The 16,470-nt window shown below is 45.4% G+C and overlaps 1 protein-coding gene across 1 annotated transcript in view; it reads left to right on the top strand.

The window, feature by feature from the left end:
- Window positions 1-16,218, top strand: part of ILDR2 (immunoglobulin-like domain containing receptor 2) — a 59,751-nt gene extending 43,533 nt beyond the window's left edge. Inside the window, exons 6-10 of the mRNA XM_012657768.1 lie at window positions 89-265; window positions 8,377-8,490; window positions 12,261-12,477; window positions 13,584-14,256; window positions 15,598-16,218. Of these exons, the coding sequence (XP_012513222.1) occupies window positions 89-265; window positions 8,377-8,490; window positions 12,261-12,477; window positions 13,584-14,256; window positions 15,598-15,633 (1,217 nt within the window). The 3' untranslated portion in view covers window positions 15,634-16,218. The remainder of the gene's footprint in view (window positions 1-88; window positions 266-8,376; window positions 8,491-12,260; window positions 12,478-13,583; window positions 14,257-15,597) is intronic.
- Window positions 16,219-16,470: the final 252 nt, after the last annotated feature.

Genomic DNA, 16,470 nt, shown 5'->3' with positions numbered 1-16,470 from the left:
GTGCATCCTCAGGGATTTTTGGTGTGAGTGGGATTTTTGTGGTGGGTGGGACAATATAATCTCTCTTGCTCTTCATCTCCCTCCACAGTGTATGAAGCAGGGAAAGCAGCAAAGTCCGGGTTCCCTCCCTCTGTCTCCGGTGTCCCTGGCCCTTACTCCATCCCCTCTGTCCCTTTGGGAGGAGCCCCCTCATCTGGCATGCTGATGGACAAGCCGCATCCACCTCCCTTGGCACCAAGTGACTCCACTGGAGGAAGCCACAGTGGTAAATGTAGTTCCAGACTGCCTTGCCCCATGCTTGTCTTGGGCTCCCGCCTACTTCTTTGCTGACAAGTGTAGTCAGTTCAGTGACACGTCTTTGGAAAATGGCTATCTCCATTCCAGAAGTGGGATCCTTCCAGCCATGTCAGAGATCTTTCGGAGTACGTCAGGCTTTCCACGGGCCGTAGGACATTGTGACATTGCTGATCCCTGCTTTCTTCCTAGGCTCCTCCATGACTAAAACTATAAGAAAAAGAGACTAGGTATCCCTTGAATGTTGATCATTCAGTTAATAAGTAGTTATCATGTCCCTACCTCATATTTAGGACTGCACTAGGTACCATGAGCATCAGCAAGCAGTGTAGGACATGATTTTTTTTAACAAACAGTGTGGCCTAATCAGAGAGAGAGAGAATGGACTTTTATTAAGACAATTAGATACTAAAGAGTATGGTACTTGGTGTTCAAGGAAGAAAGAGTTGGGGTGATTACAGAGTCTTCAGGGAGGAGGTGAGATTTGAGCTGGGCCTAGGAATGAGCAGGATTTAGGAAAGTGGAGTGGGGGATGCTGAGCACCTCAAATGGGAAGGCCAGTGTGGGGAAGTCCCAGAGCTGGGATGGCACAGTGTGGGTGTCTGGCAGTGTGCAGCTTGTCAGACTGATGGAGGAAAGTGGAGGGGTATGGGGGGAGCCAGATCAGGGAAGGCCTTGAAACCCCTCCAGAAGAGCTGGAGCTTGGTGTGAGAGCCACAGCAGGCTGATTCCTGAGGGCAGGGGTGGCACCATGACAGGGTGAGTGATACGAGGGAGAGAGTAGAGCCAGAGACCATGAACTTTGATGTGATTGAAGTGACTCCGGCGTGAGCATCTGGATTGTGATGGAGACCATGGGAGTTGAAATGTGTGGGTAAATCTGAGAGACACTTTGAAAGAAGCAATGAGACGTTGGGGAATGAATGAAAGGGAGGCTCCAAGATGACCCCAAGTTGTCTAGTGGTGCAGATCATAGACAGGAATGAAGGAATTGGTGAGAAGAGCTGATTTGGACGAAGATTAGCCCCATTTGGGGCATGATAAATTTGTAGCTATTGGTGGGGGTATGGGGTAGAAGTGGAGGGACAAGGTAGGATAGGGAGGTGGAGGGGCATTAAAACATAGCTTTCCTGAGGCATTTGAATAGTATTCTAGGGTAGTGAAGGTAATCATTGTAAGTGTTGTAGATTTAGGTGATTTTTAAATCCCTAGATGTGGATGAGCCACTAGGGTCAGTAAAACAGACATTTCTCCCCTGGAGGTGTCTGGAGTGCCTCCAGGGGGCAGCGGGGAAGAGTATCGAGCCCACGTAATGAACTGTTGGTGCCTGACTGTGGAAGGAGTAGATATCCTCAGTGAGTAATTGGTATATGTGTTTTTCTCTCCCTGGAACTATTAGTAGAATTCTGACGTCTGAAACAGAATGAGTCACAGACTGAGAAGTAAAAGTTAATGATCAAGGACACACAGGGAATTAGAGAGATAAAGACAATATAGTCCCTCTCCCCAAAGGATGGTGTGGACAAAAGAGACATTAATGGAGCGTGTCTCACGCTCTTTATTGGCTGCTTCCTTTTTTCCAATCTTCTTTCTCCTCCCCTTCCTCCAGAATCCTTTCCCTCTTACTTTTTATTTAACATATTCTCATAACAAAACTATTCTTATTCATAAAACAGCAAATACTTCCTCTTTCCCGTTTTCAGTCTTTTTCCAGTTCCTGCTTGTTGTAGTTCAATCATTTTGGCCCCATCCTGCCATCCTAACCAGCTGTAATTAGAAGTGGCTTTAAAAATAGGAAAATGTGTTATTTCACATAACAAGAAATGCCAAGGTAAGGTGGTTTGGGGTTGGTTAATTGAACGAATCAGGTGGCATCTTTCCATTTTTGGTTCTGTCACCAGGAGCACATCCTCTGTCCTACTCGGCTGGCTCCACTCATGATCTCTTGATGACTGATGTAGTTTCAGGTATTAGGTGCATTCAGAGATAGAAAATGGTCTGCCTTTTCCTTGTGCCACATTTCTCAAGAATGAAAGAAACTTTTCCAGGAGCTCCCTGCCACCCAACTCAGCAGACTTCTTACAGTTTTATCAGCAGGAATTGTGTCCGTACCTGTTCCTAAACCAGATTGGCTTGAACTAATTAAGACTACCTCTTAGGCCTAAACAACTATTGACCGTGGAAGCGAACAAAATCGGGGTTCTGTTAGCAAGGAAAAAGAGGAAAGATGGCAATCAGTGTCACCACAGCTAGTCTGGCCCATGTCAACGCTGGCTGGCTGGCTGAGTCAGGAGAGTTCTTCATGATCCCCACCTGGCACATTTCTGCACTCATGGTCCCGTGGGCGGCAGTACAGATGGTGTTTGGCAGTTCTCTCTTAAGAAAGGTGGCTTAGGCCAATGTTCCATGTAGATTATTGTTTAAAGAACATTAAAAGTGTTGAGAAATGATGACTTATAAAAATGTAAATTTAGCCTATTTTATATTTATATGCTACTTCAATTTTAGGTTAATTATCTAGCAACAGTAATTTTTCAGATTACATTTGTACACAATACTCTTGTGAACACTCTGTGTAGTTAGAAAAGGCATCTTTGATGTGCTAAGCTAGTTGGTTACTGCAAGGGAGAGAAGTAAGAGGCATCCTAATTCCTTCTCTCATTCTTCATGGCAGCTACTCGAGACCTTCTCTGTTGCAATGAAAGAAGACTGTCTCCTCCTGTGCTGCTCTGGATCTAATCCCTTCAGCTTTTTAAGGCCCTTTCTTTGTTGAAAACCTACACTCCACTGTGTTCCCACCTCACCTCTCCAACTTTTCCTTGTTTAGTGACTCCCCTCTATCAGCATTGAAAATATGCTCTGATCTCTCCCATTAAAATGCAACAACTTGCAAAAAACCCTGTAGTCCTCTGATATTTCTTCCCTATCCCTTTTCTCCTCTTCATAGCCAAACTCCTTGGAAGAGTTTTGAATATTTGATGTCTCCATTCCCTCTGCTCTCACCAAGTCCCCAACTAACTTCCATCTTGCTGTCACTTTCACTGCTCCAGAAACCGTCTCTTGCCAAGATTGCCTTTTGCAAAATCTAATGGATGCTTTTCAATCCTTACCTCCCTTGACTTCCCAAAAGCATTTGCCACCCCTGACCCACTCATCTTTCTTTGGTTTTCTCAACACTGGACTCTGTAACTTTTCCTAACATCTCTCTGTATGCTGGCTGTTTTTTTGCTGTGCATCCTCCAGATGTCCCTGTTCTGTCTGACGTCCTCTCCCTGGGAAATCTAATCCACTCCCATGGCTTCCACCGTCATCTATATGCTGATGTCTTCCAATAATTATCTCCACCCTCTCTTCTGCTCCTCAGTCCTGTGTATCTAGCTGCCTTCTGAACATCTCCATCTGGGTGTCTTGCTGGCATTCCTACCTCAGCCTCTGGGAAATTGAATTAATCTGCTGCTTCTTCACTTCAAGCCTGTTTCTATATATCTTATCTCAGTGGACGGCATCACTGTCCACCTCCACAGCCCAAACCAGAAGCAGGGACTTTATTCTTTTCTCTTCCTTCTCCCTCTATTCCCTCATCCAAGTCCTTTAGATTATACCTCAAAATAACCTTGAACTGGTTGACTTTCCTCTGTCTCTACAGCAACTATCCTAGTCCTCGCTGCTATCACCTCCCAACTTGCTTAATGCAATTATCTCCTACCTGGTCTTCCTGCGTCTACTCTTGCTTTGCTCTAATCCATTTTATTCCACATATACCTGTGAATTCTCATTTGTGTAAAAGGATTGAGTAAGCAAGTAGGGTTTTTAAATGTCATTTTCAAAATTAATAAGGATGTGTGTCTATATATATATATGCCTACTGTATGTATACAGAGAATATGCAAATTTTAAGAATCACTTCTCCCACAACTGAGCTGCTGTCACCTGGGGGGTGGAATCTGGCAGCTGTTCCATCATCCATAAACAGCCTTACTTAGCTCATTAAGATAGGACAGGAAGAACAAGGCTATATACATGGGTATCTGCCTAGAGACTTCTTTTTTGCAAGTTTTACAAGTTGAATTTTGGCTATAAAGGGGAACTTAGCTGAAAAATAGCTGAGCCTTAATTGGGTCAGAAGTATCACCTCAAATCCTTTAACAGTAAGACTTTTTGAAATTACAGTTTGGCATCAAAGTGAATATCCCAATATCCCCTCTTCAGTAAAATCAAAGTTGGCAAGGCTAATAAATTAGAGGAGCTGAAGTGTGAAGAGCCACACCAACCAAAGGACTTGGACCAGACTAAACTCGAAAACAGAAATAAATCATCCATCGACCCTAAACTGAAACATCACCAGGGAAGAAGCCATTTTCCAAATATGCTGGACTTTGGCCAATAGTCTAGGACATTTCCCATTAAAACATCACCGTACGTCAGAGAGTTCTCTGATCTTCAGACAAATTACAGATGAAAATCAATCTGACACCATTCTATTTGCTTTCAAATCAAGAAAAATTTAATGAATGCCTACAAATTTTCCCTGTCCTCAAGGAATTTACAGTCTAGCAGGGTAGTTGCTAAGGGATGGTGAATGGAAATAAAATGAGTAAGTAATACAAGGCAATATATGATAAGATTCTTCCATGATACTGGCTCAGAAAGGAAAATCTCACCCTTGGAGAAGAGGGATCAAGAAAGGTTTTCTGGTGTTTCATATGCTCCTGAGCATATATGTGACATAGAGCCAGATTCTACTAGGATGAGAGAATAGTTTAGTGTGCTGCACAAACTTGTAGCTTACCATTTTTAAAAAACGCAATACCTTTTAAAGGGATAATTGCCTAAATTTTTAGCTACTGAAACCAAATAGATGCTGCCCCTAAAGTCTAAAGATCAATACTTTGCCTCTGTCTTTTTTAAAAAAACTGGAGGAATTTAGATTTCTGAGACGTCAAAGCTGAAAGTATTTTGTACAGTGGAGTCTCTTTAGAATGCCAGTATTGAAGGCAAAACTATTATCTTCATTTGAAGCTATAAATGGTTACTGTAACTTTTCAAGGACATCATAACCTATGCATACACAATCAAATCTGTATCATAATGAGGAGTGTAATTTGTTATAATGACACAGACAACAATCTAAGCTCTAGTCCAAGTTGCAATTAACTGAGGATCCTCCAGCTGTTGCTCAGGGCAGCAGCCATCTCTCACTGCCAGGGGACAGCTGGCACATTGTTCCCTATAGCAACAGCCCCAGCCCCCATGACTTTACCTCAGTATTACTGAATGTATACCGTACACTAGAACACCTAGATAAAGCCACAGCTGCAGGTAGACGAGGCCCCTTCCTTAATACCTACAAAGATGCTAGTTTTCTGTACTTAAAAAAAATCATCAATAATACTAATACAATACTTACTTAAACCTTGCTGCTTTCCTCAGGCTACTTTTCATGCTTTTCCCTGCCTGGTCAAAATTCTCCAATAAACCACCTACATAGCTACATCTGCCATCCTTCATAATCTCTCGTAATACAGTTTGTATTCCCAATTTCTCCTCATTCACTCATTCATTTATGTAAACACACATGTTTTGAGTGTCTACAATGTGCCAGGCTCTATGCTGTGTGCTGGGGATACAGAAGTGAACAGAGAGACCTAGTCCTTGTCCTCGGGAAGTTTACAGTCTAGAGAAGGATGCTCTACTGAAAATACACTTTTCAAAGAAACTATTAAGCCTGCCCCCATCTCAGGCTGCCTGCAATTCCACAAACATTTATCAAGTGCCCACTGTGTAAAACACAGTTCTAGGCCATGGAGATCCAGAGTGATAAGGATTCTTTTCCTTCGAGAATCTTTGAGAAGATTCAATATTTATACAAATAACTTGAAACAAACTATAATAAGGGCCATAATAAAAATTTGAAAATGATTTGTAAGTTAGAGAGACAAACACAGAACGTTTCTAGCTATGAGAATCAAAGAAAACCCTTTGAATGAGGCAGCATTTGAGCTGGTCCTGATACTTAGAAAGAATTCAACGTGCTCCACTGATTCGGTCTTAGTTGTCCTCTCTTCTTTAAGAGATTATTTGAAGTTGGGAAGTATTAGTTGCATTTTATAGACATGAAAACTGAGTCCTAGGTAGCAGGTCATCATTTGAGGTCCCTTAATAAGCCAGCAGTAGCATGCCTACAGGATGCCTCGTTCCCTACCTCCCAGCCCTCATCCATCAGACATAACTGCCTCCAGAACAGACATAGCAGTTCCGGGGGATAATTGCAATTTAATTGAACTGTCTGTACTACTCTGGAAACGCCTCTGCAGACATGGAAGAATGTGTAGCTCAATAAATAAAATCATTTCTGCTAATAATTGCTTCCATGCAAGGATTATGGACCTAACCTCTGGGAGAAGGTGCCACTAAAAAGCATGTGCTGGGATTCGTTAATTTTTTTCTAAGTAATTCCACAATCTGAGATGAATGTGGACTGCCCAGTATGTTCTCATATAGAAAATCAGTGCACCTGCAAATGGGTGTGTGGGCGACTTCTCTGTCTTCAGTGCTTGGGCTGTGATTAGAGTGCTGTGGAATTTTATATTTCAGTCTTCCATGTAAATAGCTTGTGTAGGAGGGCTTTGTCCACAGCCAGGGTAACATGGCCAGAGACTATAAAGCAGGGTTTTCTCTGGAGGCACTTGCAGTCATGTATTTGCCCCACTTTGGGAACAGGAAATGGTAGGGTTAGGTCACCAGCTTACATCCCATTGTGCAGTCCTGCCCCATTGGAAGATAGAGCCATGCTGCAGACCATGCACCCATGGCACCCCTGAGAGCATTTCCTACTCCGGGCTGTACTTCTTTGTCTTCCTCACCTCCCTCTTCTTACTGCCTCTCCTCCTAGACTCCAGAGAGGCAAGATGCCCTAATACAGCTAAGCGTCCATCAGACTACACGGTTCCAGCCCTGGCACTGCCAAATTATTCCTGGACAAGTTATGAAACCCCTCTGAGCCAAAGTTTTCTCAACCATGAAATGCAGCTAATAACATTTCTTTAAGTGGTTGTGAGGAACAGATGTCCATGTAAAGCATTTAGCACAGTTCCTGGCACATTTTCAGTGCCCAGTGTTGTCTAATTACTGTTACTGTTCTATCGGCATCCCACCATTCCCTTCTCTCTTTTTGTTTTTTTCTTTCTCTTCCCTGTGCCTGTGGCCTGCTGGTGTCTGGTCACCCTTGGGGCTGGTATTGGGCTAGACTGATACTTAAGTGACATGGGGCTTAAACAGCCTTTGTCCCTGACAATATGAGTGATGGGTAGGTAGGAGATGGTATTATCTCTCCTGCTTCAGTTTTGTTTTTTTCATTAAGCTCTGAAAATAACACCTGCTTGTAACCACATAGCAGCAGGTTGAATTAATTATGTCTGAAATACAGTATTCCTTTTCCTAAAAGGAAAATACTAAAGAAATAAAATGGGACCATGATTAAAAATCCACATATTTTGCATTATGTTTTGTACTAATGTGTATATGGTCTCAAATCTAATATTAGCTTTTATGTACCACTCAGTTTAAGGAATGTTTGCACTACCTCCCAGGGAACTAGAGGCTTTCAGGCCACCTTTGTCAAAGTCCCTGATGTTCGAGTGTCTGCTTTAAAGCTACCTCTGCTCCGACAGAATGAAGATGTGATCCTCAGACTGTAGAGTGACATGTGTCCTCAATCTAGAACGTGGTCTTTTCTTAGTGTGAGTATTCTCCTCCAGTGGAACTCAAAAGCTTTGAGAAGATGAGCTTTCAGTGGAACCGTAGAGGTCAGAAGATAGGAAGCAGAGGTTAACAAATGACTAAAAATGTACTGCAGTGGAATTTTGTTGTTGACCTTTAGATCCTTCATTCCAGTGGCACCATCTAATAAAGGGGATCTTAGCTATGGTCACGTATGTATACATATAGATTATTATTTCTAGGTGATTTCAAGAAGAGTTGTTATAATTGGGAACCATGATTTCTACTTGGTAAAATGAATGGAGGCCTCTTTCTCTTGATATTTTACTTTTTCAGCTCACCTTCTTGTACTTTTCTCAACAGTTCGCAAAGGTTACCGGATCCAAGCTGACAAAGAGAGAGACTCCATGAAGGTCCTGTACTACGTCGAGAAGGAGCTGGCTCAGTTTGATCCAGCCAGAAGGATGAGAGGCAGATGTGAGCATCTGTTGGTTTTATGTGATCTGTGCATCATGCAAGAGTTAGTAGCTAAAGGGGATTTGGAGGTTTCCAAACTTGGGCAGCTCTGAGTTTGTAGGGTCAGAACTAGCAGGGTGCCGGTGACACTACTGAAGAAAGTGGCTCATGGTGTGAAGAGCAATCGTGTACCACCTTGGTTTATGTTGTGTCACTCCATGTGGCAATCAGTATTGCTGGGGCTTTGTAATCCTGGAGTTTGGAATACTTTATTAAAAGTCTTTTCCTACTATTCCCTTTAAAATACATTCAAAACAATGACTTAAAATGTGGAAGTTTGAGTATCAGTTTTTCCCAACATGTAGGGCCCTACCTAGCATTGAACAATCGAGCTGCCAACGTGCTGCATGGAGGCCTCAATGAAAGTGAAAGAACAAGTCTGGGAAATCAATCTGGGCAAAGAGGCTGGCATTCCTCTGAGATGCCCAACAGCAAAGATTAAGGGAAAGCAAAGAGGCAGCTCCTCTTCTCAAAAGAACTTTTTAATTACTAAGTCTGTAGGTGGCAAGGCCCCAACACTTAACTCACCCCCAGTCCTTGGAGACTTTGTAGCTGACGCAGCTGATTCTTGGGGTGGATTCCAAATTACCGTCTATCACCGGAGGCAACACAGGGCAGGTCTGACATGGACAGGCTAATTATGAGAGGGTGCTGGCAGGCATGGTAGTGAGGTCACTACGCTCTCTCTTTGAACTCTCCTCTTCTTGGAACCAACAAGAGACTTGATGGAATTGTTGGGGAAACAGTCCCAGACTAGAGGAGCTTTATTCAGATTAAGGACAACATATTCCACCCAGTTTGCAATTCTAAATTCATCCTGTCTGCGTTGTATCCATTGCTGTATCCTCCCACCACACTGGCTATAAAAAGACCATCTCCAGATTGGAATGTCAGGAATGCAGATGTCACTGCACTTGACAAGCTAGTTGTAACAGTGTTGTCATGGATCCCTGTAAGGGGCCAGAGACAGAGTGAGTCAGGGATCAAGGAAAGAAGCCTGTGCAGGAACTCCGTGAATCAGAGAAAAAGTTGGCGACTAAGGTTAAAACTGAAGGATGGATTCTGGTATAGGTGATGTCTCCTGTCTACCTACCTTGATTAAAATGGTCTCCAGGGGCTGGCTGGTCATAAGGTAATAGAATCTTAGAGTCGAAGGGTACCTTAGAGACGGCCTAGGTCAGTCTTTGCAGTGTGCAGATGAGGAAACAAAAGCCACAATCAGGACTAGAACCCAGTTCTTCTGATTCCTGGTCCTGTGCTCTTTACACAAGAAACTTTTTAGCAAACTGTGTGTGGCTCTATAGCTGTAGCAGCATACTCTGTTCAGAGACTACAGCCATCTAGCTCATAGAGCTTTTGAATGCTAGACCCCGAAGGGATTCTGAGGTTGTTAAATCGTCTCTTTCATTTTACAGAGGAAGAAAGTGAGGTAGAGAGGGAAAATACCCAGTAGCAGTGCTCAGTGCCAATGCCAGAACGGGAACCCGGATCTCCTGGAACCTGCAGGGTGACATTACTGTGTAGAGATGAAGTAGGAATATAGTTTAGTTTACTTTGGAGGTTTTATTCCTGAAGAGCAAAGTAAACAGTGGCATAGATCACGGAAGTGGGACAATCTTGAAAATCTCATCAGATGGATCTCATGGTTTCAGGTTGGGGCAGGCGAGTAATAGATTCTGTACGAATTGAGAATTCGAGGTCCAGACTCATGAATTTGCTAGCCAGTATGGTCCTCGTTTGCCTGGCTCTTGTTAACTGGTGAGTTGTGTTCAGCATGTTTTTAGTGTGGGAAGTCCTAGAGCAGGGGTCAGCAAACTGTATCTTCTGAGCCAAGTATGTTCCACTTCCTATTTTTGTAAATAAAGTGTTTTTGGAACACAGCCATACCAATTCACTTACGTATCATCTATGACTGCTTTCATGCTGTAATGGCAGAATAGTTGTGCCAGTCTGGCTCACAAAGCCTGGGAAGTACTTACTTTCTGGCCCTTAACAAAAAAAGTTTGCTTACCCATGTCCTAGAGTTATATTATTTGGTGTCTGTGAGGCTGGAGATGTTGATGTTCATGTTCAACTTGGCAAAAGTGTTAGTGTAACATACAATTCAGACAGTCCATCACTGTGAACAGTGAAACATAGATAGTCCTCGCTATCTGAGGAATGAAGAAGATCAAGTATTACCTGAAGCTTAAGGAAAGTGGTGAGCCAACAATGTTACTTTTCCATAGTCTCACTTGGTATGTTTTAAAGTTGTCTTCTCTATGGTCCCTGGGATTCACAGGGATCATGAGAAAGAGGAATTTTTAGATTTTATTGATCAATAGTATCTGAGTTATTTTCCTTGAAATAAGCGTAGTCCCTCATCTTTAGAAGGAAGAAAAGGTTTAAAAATTATAATTAAAAACTGCATGATTAAACAGAATGTCATTCCTGGTAAACCTTGTGTCCCTGGTGAAACAGGACTAGGAGACTGCATTGGGAGGCCCTTCTCATCTTTGTGCAAAAATTCCCTGCTCCTCCAAGGACTGTTGGGGATAGAAAGGGGGGAAGTAGGGGGAACCTGAGATTCACATTTGTGCTTTCCACATCTTATCTTGGCTTACCTCTTACTCAACAGCCAGGCTTTAAACCTGGTGAATATTGTTTTGGATAATATTTTGAAGTTCTAATGAAAGGATTTTAGAAAACAAATGGATTCAGTTACATTGCAAATAGATTCACTAGATTTATTTTTAAAGTACAATGAAATTCAGTACATTTCAAAGTTTTATAAATAAATAGTTGGGTTTTTTTTTTTTCTTTCTAGACTGTGATTCTGGTCTTTGTTCAAAAGTGCCTTTGCAAAAATCTAACATATGCCACCTTAAGAAATGAAGAGGCTGTGACTAGACCAACCCCCCTTAAATTTTTGGAGCGGGGCCAGAGTACAAATAGAGGCACACAGGCCAGAAGTACAGCCCACCTCCCTTTTCTTCCCACACCTCCAAACAGCTGGCCTGGCCACCCAAGGTCACATATACCTGGAAAACTTGGATCGGAGGGGAAGAGGTCTACCCAGGCTCTGGAAGTAGACTTCGTGCCATTCGGGCAGGATATTCCAGGTTCCTGGATGAGCGTGAGCTAGAAGGGGGGCATATGGACACTAGCTGTGCATTTCCCCTTGATCTGTGGACTTCTTGCTGTGTGGGGAGGGGCACAGACCAAGAAGGCCGGAATGGGGTGCCTCTAAAGCATGTGGTGGTACTGGCTCTGAAGGCCCATCTTGGGACTGGGCCAACAGTAGGGAAGATGCAGGATTCTGTCGCTTCTCTCTCCCTTTTTGCCCCTTTTGGCCCAACATGCCTGGGATAATCACAGCTCATCACAGAATTATACAGGAAGAACAAAACATTTGAGCAAGGATGATGAGGTACTAGGAGGGGCCAGCTACAGATAACCAAGTTCTGGAAAGCCTGCCTTAGGTGCAACAATAACAGTGGTTCTTCTATTCCAAGAACAGAGCATGTAGGAAGCCTCCCTCTCTGTAAACAAGCAGGCCTCCAACTGGAGCCAGTTCCTGCAGAGCTAAGAACACAAATATTACTGGTTAATGTCTGTAACCCACCCTGGACAGGATTGAGGCCCTCTGGCAGGAGTTTTCTAGGGCCTATGGTCTCAGCCTTTAAGAGAATTCCATTCCCGTACTGTTTAACATGTAGAAAGCTCTATCATGCCTGATTTTGTTCCTGCAGATAACAACACCATCTCAGAACTCAGCTCCCTGCATGAGGAGGACAGCAATTTCCGCCAGTCTTACCATCAGATGCGAAGCAAGCAGTTCCCTGTGTCTGGAGACTTGGAGAGCAATCCTGACTACTGGTCAGGTGTCATGGGTGGCAACAGCGGGGCGAGCCGGGGGCCTTCAGCTGTGGAGTATAACAAAGAGGATCGGGAGAGCTTCAGGCACAGGTGATGGCTGTGAGGGGCAGATTTGGTGCCGGACATGAGAGGGCAGGAGCTGGAAGGCAGAGTAGATCTGAGGCTCCAGTAGCATCTCTGTCTACCATCCTGGGTTATCCTGCCATATCTCTTTCCATAGGCTATTGAACATCTCACATTCATTAAGCAAGGGGACACTTGAGACACTATGTGTAAATCATTCAAGACCTTTTGAAATGGGTGCTCTAGACCCCTTGATGAACCTTAACATATCTCTGCCCTTTTCATATATTTTATCCTATAACCTCTAAAAATAATCCCACCCATCATCTCCATCACTGTTGATCATTTGTTTTGTGAAAGGTAAAATGCTAAACACTTTGCACTGTTGGATTTAATTCTCATTACTCTAAAAGGCAGCTACTATTAATGTCCCTATTTTAAGCTGGGGAAATGTAAGCTGACAGATGCTAAGGGATGTACGAGGGTGATATGGCCAACAGGTATTCAAGGCCAAGATTTGCACTCAGTTTTGTGAGACCACTTCCCCCTGAAGAGCACCTTTACCACTTTCCTGTCCTTTACCTCGAAAGACAGTAGACACTGCCTTTCTCTTGCCAACTGCACGGGTCCCTCTGGCCTCCTGTCCTAAGAGGTAACGTGGCCCTTGGTTCTAAAGGAGGAAAAGGCCTGTGTGTTACCATATACTTACTACAGGGGCTCCTGGGGCCACAACTGTGTGTATTGCCACCTGTGTTGGCTTTGAGGGTGGTGGAGTGAGATGTGGGGCTGTCAACTAGAGGTCACATCCTGATGATCGGAAGGCGGCCCCACGGTGTTTCAGCACTCTATAGATCACAAAATATTTCTAGCCACACAACCCCATTTTGATCCTTCGCACAAACCCATGGGATACACGGTTACCCTCAGTTGAAATTCTGAGGCGTGAGAGGTGCCCAGGATGATTTCAGCCGGCCAGGAGCAGAGCTGAGGCATGCACCGAGGTCTCCTGACCGAGGCCCCAGAATGCGATGGGTGCTGGCAGCACCCAGCCTCAGGCTCCCGCCTTACACGCGGCGGGGGTTCGGCACATGCGCAGTACCGGCTCGCCTGACCAATGCCTCCTCTGCCCGCAGCCAGCAGCGCTCCAAATCCGAGATGCTGTCCCGGAAGAACTTCGCCACGGGCGTGCCGGCCGTCTCCATGGACGAGCTGGCGGCCTTCGCGGACTCCTACGGCCAGCGGCCCCGGCGGGCCGACGGCAACAGCCACGAGGCCCGGGGCGGGAGCCGCTTCGAGCGCTCCGAGTCCCGGGCGCACGGGGGCTTCTACCAGGACGGCTCGCTGGAGGAGTATTACGGCCAGCGCAGTCGCAGCCGCGAGCCCCTGACCGACGCGGACCGCGGCTGGTCCTACAGCCCCCCGCGGCGGCGGCCGGCCGAGGACGCGCTCCTGCCGCGGCTGGTGAGCCGGACGCCGGGCACCGCGCCCAAGTACGACCACTCGTACCTGAGCGGCGTGCTGGAGCGGCAGCCGCGGCCCGAGGGCGCCAGCCGCGGCGGCAGCCTCGAGACGCCGTCCAAGCTGAGCGCGCAGCTCAGCCAGCGCAGCGCCTCCTACTACGCCTGGTCGCCGCCGGGCACCTACAAGGCGGGCGAGTCGCAGGACGACCAGGAGGACGCGTCCGACGACGCGCTGCCGCCCTACAGCGAGCTCGAGCTGAGCCGCGGCCCGTCCTACCGCAGCCGCGACCTGCCCTACCACAGCAACTCGGAGAAGAGGAGGAAAAAGGAGCCCGCCAAGAAAACTGTGAGGCCGCGTCTGGTGCCCCTCCTCCAAGTGGGCTGAGCGGGGAGCTGCCGGGGCTGGGGAGGCCGTGAGGAAGGAGAGCAGAGCAGGAGCCCCCCCCCACCCTGAGGTGCCGCCTGGGGGCCAGGGTGAGGGGGCCCCCCGTCGTCCTGCTTTGGGGAATTTGTCCTGCGGAAGTTGGGCACGCGTCTCTTTCAACCTCTATCCAGGGCCTGGTGAAGAAAGGAAGCCTGGGGCCTTGGAGAGTTGAACAAAGGCAGAAAGTAGAGATGCGTAGATAGTTTTACAGAGAGCATTTGATTATTAGCAACCAGCTTTAAGAAGCACTTAGCATCAGGGATTCTAAGCCCCATCGTCACAATAGGCCTTTTGGGGGGCTTCTGAGATCTGTGCGCAGATGTTCAGTGCGTGTTCGTGTGTGCATTCTTCCCCATCCTCAACCTGTCTTGGGGCCGGGATTGGTAACTTATATCAAATTCACAAGAGTCCACATCACAGAGAAGTTTAGGAGTCACTGCTGTTTACAAAGGACAACTTACTACTACTTTCCTCCTTTGACTTTTTATTGAGTATAAGCTGTATACTGTGCACAGTAGTATATGTGAAGGAAATCCTATGGTGCCTGCCCAGTTCACTGTCTCTTCTATAAGTGGCCTTATATAGACTTTATTGCTTACTCCCTAAATGCCAGGAGCAGTGCACTCCATCCCTTAGCCCCCAGATGTGAGCTCTGGACCTCAGAGAAACATGGGGGAACAGCCATAGGTGTCTGCTGTGGGGTGCGAGAGTTCCTCTGACCTCCATGCTTTGGAGACCATTCTCCAAGCACCGGTGCTTCTGTTCCTGCCTCCTGGCCGTTTTGTTTTTAGTGATTCCAAGCTGATACTTTCTTTAGTGTGCAGGATGGGGAGAAAGAATATGAACAGAAAAAAATCTTGGCATTATTACTAACCTCTCCAAAACAATAAAGTGTCTTTTTTGTCCTTTAAATAGAAAAATGCAATGACCAAAGTACCATAAACAGGGAAGAAACTTTCAAATGATTTCAGATTTATGGTACACTGTCCACACTTGCTGTTGTGGAGCTATAAGCATTGTAGTTACCCTAAGAGGGCGGGAAGTTATTCCTTGGCCATAGAACTTAAGTTCTATCAGGTGTATGTTGGCTTTAGCACCAGTTGAGGCTTAGGATCAGTCATCATAAGTCTAATGAAACATCCTGAGTCAGGGTGAGCCTGGCTCTGAACAGGTTGTGGACTCTGCCCAGTGAACCACGTGTTGTTGGTTGCTTTCTTTACCTAGCGTGTGGTTTAATGTCCGGCTCTTTCTGCTCTTCCCTAGAGTGACTTTCCCACCAGGATGTCCCTTGTGGTCTGATGTTTTCGACATCTCTCTGGATGACTAGAAATAAGATGCAGTCTACGGGGACAAGACACAATTCCAAGAGCCAGAAGGACCGGGACCTTCTCTGGCCATCACCTTGGAAGATTTCCTGACCTCTGCTTTGGCAAGGGATGGGAGGCAGCCTTTAAGGAAGGCTGATTTCAAATCTCTGTTGCCATCTAACTAGTTTGAGAAACTTACCAAGAAAACAACATGTGGGAATATTCCCACCTAGAGAGTTTCTCACCCATAGGGTTAAACCTCCTTCCTTAATGGAACCAGGACTCCATTTCCAGTTTTAAAAGAGAATTAGCTCTGGACTGCTCATCTCCAGAAATTGCCTATGCCTACAGTATGCTTTTCTATACCTCCTGTGCTATGTTTAGAGACAGAAGAATTTATTACTACTATTTGAAGAAGGCTTTCTGCTGACAAGGGAAGATAGCTTCAAGGCAAAATACACCTTTTATCCCCATCACTTCCCCGTCACTAGTCAGTGACTATTGTTACACTAAAATCAAAAAGCCTTTGGTGAGCTCAGTGACAGTGACCTCTGGGACAATCACAGAAATGACTTCAATTTGCTGTTCTGAATGACAATTCTTGAGTGGCTGGGACAAAACAAAAGAGAGTATATCTTTTGAAAGCTGTCTAAGTGGTATTTCTTTTTCCTTTCTGAGAACACAAACTGCTTTTTCTCCTTCTGCTATACACATCAGTATTTGAGTCTTGGACATTAAGGGCTCTTCTCAACTTTCCACAGGTTGGTGGCACACACAGAGCCCCGCCTCCCTCTGCACTCTGAGTAGGTTGTCATCAGGTGCCTTTTGA

Source organism: Propithecus coquereli, unplaced genomic scaffold (assembly GCF_000956105.1).
Source record: "Propithecus coquereli isolate 6110/MARCELLA unplaced genomic scaffold, Pcoq_1.0 Scaffold56, whole genome shotgun sequence".
NCBI lineage: Eukaryota > Metazoa > Chordata > Mammalia > Primates > Indriidae > Propithecus > Propithecus coquereli.
Note: the sequence above shows the minus strand (reverse complement) of the source record. Positions and strands in the feature narration are given on the sequence as shown.